This window comes from Temnothorax curvispinosus, unplaced genomic scaffold (assembly GCF_003070985.1).
Source record: "Temnothorax curvispinosus isolate PA1 unplaced genomic scaffold, ASM307098v1 QBEX01012331.1, whole genome shotgun sequence".
In the NCBI taxonomy this organism is placed as follows: domain Eukaryota; kingdom Metazoa; phylum Arthropoda; class Insecta; order Hymenoptera; family Formicidae; genus Temnothorax; species Temnothorax curvispinosus.
This window is the reverse complement of record NW_020222111.1, coordinates 1-5,963: the sequence shown is the minus strand read 5'-3', so window position 1 is coordinate 5,963 and position 5,963 is coordinate 1. Positions and strand designations below refer to the sequence as shown.

At 37.3% G+C, this 5,963-nt stretch overlaps 1 protein-coding gene across 1 annotated transcript; it reads left to right on the top strand.

Moving 5' to 3' along the window:
* Window positions 1-627: 627 nt before the first annotated feature.
* On the top strand, window positions 628-5,674 carry LOC112462374 (heart- and neural crest derivatives-expressed protein 2-like). The gene is made up of 3 exons (XM_025028103.1): window positions 628-1,450; window positions 2,864-3,519; window positions 4,979-5,674. The coding sequence occupies exons 1-3, from the start codon at window positions 1,369-1,371 to the stop codon at window positions 5,111-5,113; spliced, it is 873 nt and encodes a 290-aa protein (XP_024883871.1). The 5' UTR covers window positions 628-1,368; the 3' UTR covers window positions 5,114-5,674.
* The last annotated feature ends 289 nt before the right edge of the window (window positions 5,675-5,963 follow it).

The window sequence follows — 5,963 nt, the reverse complement described above, 5'->3', positions numbered from 1 at the left end:
TTCAACACTAATCAGGAACTATCAAAAAATGTTTATTAATTATACACACGTGAAGAAATTTACTAAAATCTAGGAAAGAAACTTTTATAGAGGTGTGATCAAGTCTCCCCCAGAGACATTTAACTGTGAAAATATGTAACTTGTGAGATACATCCACACTGTCAAGTTGGAGAATGCCCTACGAAATTTTTCCCTTTCGAGCAAATTTACGATAGAGGAAATTCCTCTCCTTCGCTTCGCATCACGCGCTATATCCTCTAATTTGCGTCGCAGCTTTCGCGCTATATCGCGCCGATATCTCGACTAATATTATTACACCACAAGGAGCCGGAGCATTCGCGTTCGCTCTAGTCGATTGGCAAAAAGATGAGCACGACGGCGATGGCGATACGTCGCGGTCGGTGGAGGCAGCGGGAGGGAGGACGCCTCCGCGCCGAGAGAAACGTCATACCCTAAATCATACCCCACTTCGCCGTCCGTCGACGGCGGGCTCCCTCAATTTACTAATTGAATCCCGGGTTCCTCACAGGGGCGTAGACCATACCGAGCTCCGCCCGTTTTGACGGGGTCGGGATCACGACGGGTCTCTTCACGGGTACACCCACCCGTGCCTCGCGGCTGCTACCACCGACGACGAAGCGGCGAACGCGACCGGGGACTTTACCGCATCGTGCAAGGGGGGCAGCGGATCTCGGTACCGCACCAAACTCCGCTTTCTCAGTGTCCCTTTGACTGCACATCCGAAACTGCATCGACGCTATTCGACAACGAGACCGCGCGCAAATATAGCGCTTCCTCAGCTTCAGACGACAATCTGTGCTGAAAGTGGCTAAAAGCACGCGACGCGATATCCGGACGCAAATCGAAGAAGAGACGCCCCCCCGCGAGCGGGAAATAGAATCAAGTCGACAGTCGAGAATAAGAAAATAATGAGGCATCAACGATAATTTTCATTTCGCGGGACGAGATCTAAGTGGAAGGCATCATCGTCGAAAAATAAAATAATTTGTGTAATAATACAAGATAATCAGAACGGCAATAAATTTCATCTCGTTCAGACAAAATTCGAGTGCAAGTTGCAGAAATCTTCAGATGCTTGAGAAATATAACGAGATATAATAAACGGAAATAATAATATATAATAATTGAATTACAACTTTTGTTTTTGACGAAAGAAAAGGCTCTTCACCATCGAAGGAACATAACGAGATATAGTAAATGACATGCTAAAATAATTAAATCGTAAAATAAAATATAATAATAAATCGGCGACGAGTTCAAGTTGAGAATTCAAAGTGAACGTTTTGTGAAGTTGATACGAATTGTGACAAATTAAAGGAATCTGACGGTGATAAAATATCAGGCAACATGCTTGGCGGATACGAGGCGCAGACCGACTATTATCCGCAGTGGCATCAACCGTATAATTATGTCACTCAACTTCCATACGGTGAGTGCTCACACGCATCCTAATTGACAAGATCAATTATTCTGAAAACTAATTTGAATACCAAAACAAAGCACATTCTTTTACGATTTTTTTTCAAGACAAACGAGTGATCTCAGGTTTAAGCATGATTCCTAGAGTAGAAAATTTAAATGGACATATCTATCGATTCTTTCTGTCTTTATAGATAAATTACATGTATAATAGATGGAATTCAAAAACATAAAAACATAAGAAAACGTGTCTCATGGAGTACGAAATTCTTCAAATTACAGAAATTCTTATTGATTTTGCGTGCGAACTAAATTTAGGATATGTTTGAGTTTGATTCGCCGACATAATATGTCACTATCTTCTTAGCTATATCGTTTTATGCATTGTACATTATCATTATGCATTATCACGGATAATATTTATTTTATTATTCTTAATATGTAATAATGCACACACTTAATGAGATTATCTATTTACGTAAGTTCAAGAATGGAAAAATTCCGTGAAGGTAGAACTCGCTTTTCCAGTTTGCACGTGGAGGATAACGTTATTTTCGCTTCTCTCATCATTAATTCGTCATTAATTCATGTTCAGGCAAAACCTATCATTACGACCGACCAATGACGAAAGAAGCAGTAAATCAAACAGCTTAATAGAGATGGAGTTGCATTTAATGAAAGAATAATTAATTGCAAAATGCAAAAGACTTATGAATAAACAATGTACAAAAGCTTTTTATGCGAACGATGTATTTTTTGCTTCAAATATCTTACGTATATGATTTGTTTAACAATTCAACATCGAGCGCAATATGTTATATTGAAATAAAATATTAATATAACATAGTGCAAATAAAACAAATATTTTTTTCAAAAAGTCACTTTTTGCTTATTTATAACATATTAAAGAAAAGCGTTACAAAAAATATGTGTAGACTATTTTGACAATCAAAATTAAAGACTTACTAGGCTTTAAATTAATTGCGTACTACTTGCCGCATCATTTTTTTCTATAAAGCAAGTACGAAAAAATCCAACAAATGCAAAATATCAACGGAATGAATTAAATTGAAATATCATTAACTGTTTTAAGAACCATCATAAAATATAATATTGTTTCAAAATATTACTAAATTCTTTATTGCGTAGAAAAATCACGTTTTTTTTTTTTTTTTTTCAATGTTTTTATGTTCAATTATGTTCTTATCAAAGGCCTCTGAGAATTATATTATTATAAAGTCGAGTGTCGAAAAATCTGGCTGTTATTTTGCAAACTTCGCAAAAGAGAGTTTCCTATTTTTAAAAATTATATTCGCGTATAGTTATTACGCTAATAATTTTCGCGAGAGTCATTTAAAAACCAATTTCATCAATGCATCTATCGATCACATAAAAACGCGATGTGCACCCGATTTCTGCACAGGGCCCCTCGGCTCGGTTCCCGATGCCGACAGTCAGTCCACATACTGGGGAGGCGCGGATTCCGGTATTTCGGGGGGTAGCTCGGGGGCCGGCAGTCCCACCGCGTCGACGCCACCCCTTATCGAGGAGATCGGCGTCCAGGAACCGAGTTACTCGTCTCTGCAGCAATACGTGCACCCTTCGGCCGGCCAGTCTTATACCACCTTGCCGTACCCGCAGGGGCAACAGGAAACGTCACCCCACCATCACCATCATCCACATCACCACCATCATCATCAGCCTAGTCACCGACGCGAGCATGAGTTCGCGAACGCCCAGATTAGCCAGCAGATCGTCGGCGCCACCCTTCAGCAGCATCTTCATCAGGGCGTTCGCGAGGGTGGCGTGGCGCCCAGGCCGAAGAGGCGAAACACCGCGAACAAAAAGGAAAGAAGGAGAACGCAAAGCATTAATAATGCCTTTTCTGATTTGAGAGAATGCATTCCTAACGTCCCCTCGGATACAAAATTATCAAAGATCAAGACCTTAAGACTAGCTGCGTCCTATATCGGATATCTGATGGCGGTGTTGGAAAGCGACGAGGGAGAGGAACCGCAGACCTTCCGCGCGGAAATTCTCTCGAACGGCAGGAGGAATAAAGCGACTCAACCTAATCAAGTAAATAACTTTATTATTATTAATTATGTAGAGCGGTGAAAGAGTTAGAAAAGAGGGGTGCGAAAGCGAAAGAATGGAGAACGTGAATGAAAGAGAGAGAGAGAGAGAGAGAGAGAGAGAGAGAGAGAAAGAGAAATTAAATATTGTTTTGCTACCTAAAGAAGCGGAATAAAAATCATTTGTTATTGAAAGAAAGAAAGACTTGATAAAATGTTTGAGTTTTGAAAAAATGAAAATATCATAAATTGATAACAATTTATCTTTTAATAAAAGTCGCCTACATTAATCGATAATTTTATATAAAAATGTAAAACGCAAATTTTTACAACTGATAAGGCAACAGCAACTTAACTGTTCTTGTTAAAATATATACTAATGAGATAGCGCTAATAATTTTTGCTTATCTAGCTTTTTTGCTCCTCGTTTTTCGTTCATTTTCATATTCGTGAGATTTTTCCTTCCGAAAAGTCTTAAAGAATTTCGAGAGCTACTCGAGGCCGCGTGCGGCGGCTTTCGGTTGCGGGCTCGACAGTTCTTCAGAATGAATTATTCCGTCTCCTATAGACGGAGTTTCTTAAATCTTTCAAAACGCTTTTGTAAGCGTCGCTTCAACGTAAACATTCGCCTCTATTAATTACATACATTCGTACGTCGGCTTGAGAACTCGATCTTTTAAAGCCGTAGTGCCTCGGGATTTGTTAAAAATGAATTATATATCGTCATATAATCTCATTATTATATAAACTCTATTATATGAAATTAAAGATCGTGAAAAAATAATTTTGTTAAAATTTACATTTGCTTGATTGAAGTTAAATTGAGAATTGATATGGCATAATAAGAAACAATTTAATCCAATTCAATTATAAAGATGCTGTAACTAATGACTTAACAAATCTAACTGATTAATGTAATTATTTATTACTCTTATTACATTATTAAAAAATTCATTGCATGAAATATTCATTGCAAAAAATTATCCGGATTCAGTTTGATTCACTGGATCCCTGAGATCGTTTCCATCGAGAGGTCATTGCCTTTAGACGACTTGATAGAAAGTGCTATTACAAGGAAACAAAGGAAATTCGATTCGATTTTCCACTCAATCTTCTAATTCTGAACTTCGGAAACAATTTGCTTTCCTCGAACCCTGTATTTTGTGGCTTTCTTCATTATCTGCGATCGTTTACCACCCACGTGGAATTTCCTCTCTTCAATAAAGATCACTACAATTCTCACTCACGGTCAATAACCTGGATATACCCTTCGTCTCTTATATCAATTTGCCTGACAATTATTGAAATTCTCCATATCTGATTTTATGTCTATCATTAAATTAAAGACAAAATGAAAAGAAGCATTCTACATTTTAGGGTTGACGGTTACATTAGCTATAGAGACAAGATTAACTTTTGATGAGGACCTACATATGTCATCGGGTATTTTTGTTTCTTCGCAGAACGAGTCGTGTTTGCAATCTGCCTCGAATCTCGGCCACGAAGAACCGACGAAGAGCAAAGGACGGACGGGTTGGCCGCAGCACATGTGGGCCCTCGAATTGAAGCAAGAATCACCGACCAGCCAGATGCAATAAAATATACTGGAGACACCACTGTCAAAACATATCCGCGATATTTCACGAAATATCGCTCGAAACGATCGTTCCTTTTTGCGCCTGACATGATTTTTTTACATCGGAAAGAAAGTGTGGTCCCCGCGATTTAACGACCGATGCGTCTTTCAAACATTTTCGAATGTCTTGCGACTGAATTATAAGAAATTCTAAATTATTAAGGAATAAAATAACGTTTTATTAAAAGATTCCAAAAATCTCGAGAAAAACATTGACAAGTCGCGGCCTGGGAAAAGATATAATTATTCGGTGTAAAAAGGGTGAAGTTATTTTGTATATAGCACGCGTTCATGATTGTTGTGTATATATACATAGAGTTTCGTTCCTTCTGTAGCAATCATACTTTGAGCCAAAGAATATTATTTTAACGATGAGTCTTTTTTCGTAAGTTAATAATAACGCGATTAAGTTATAATTAAGATCATGATTTTGGGTTGAATACGTGTCGTTGATTATAGAATTAAGAACCTTTGTAAAGTTTTGTATAAAGTATCGTTATAGAAATGTATAAATTGTCGCCAGCAATAAACAATGTAATAATAAGACGTGATATTTTACTTTTTACCTTTCCAATAAATTATTTTCGTAAATAAAGAATCTATAAAGTTCTCATTAAATTTTTATAGAAAGAGGAAACTTAATTGATGACCAAAACTCGAAATAATATAGATATTAAACATATTCTTTCACATTCTCATATTAATTGTTTATATCGTGCTTTCTAAATAATATGAATGAATCAGTTTATTCAAAGTTACTTATGACATTGTTTTCATATACGCATCATTTTGTACTTTTAGTTTACATATAT

Coding starts and splice junctions, on each gene's coding strand:
- LOC112462374 (XM_025028103.1), top strand. CDS start 1,369: ATGCTTGGCGGATACGAGGCGCAGACCGACTATTATCCGCAGTGGCAT. Junction 1,451..2,863: donor TGTCACTCAACTTCCATACG/GTGAGTGCTCAC, acceptor ATTTCTGCACAG/GGCCCCTCGGCTCGGTTCCC. Junction 3,520..4,978: donor AAGCGACTCAACCTAATCAA/GTAAATAACTTT, acceptor GTTTCTTCGCAG/AACGAGTCGTGTTTGCAATC.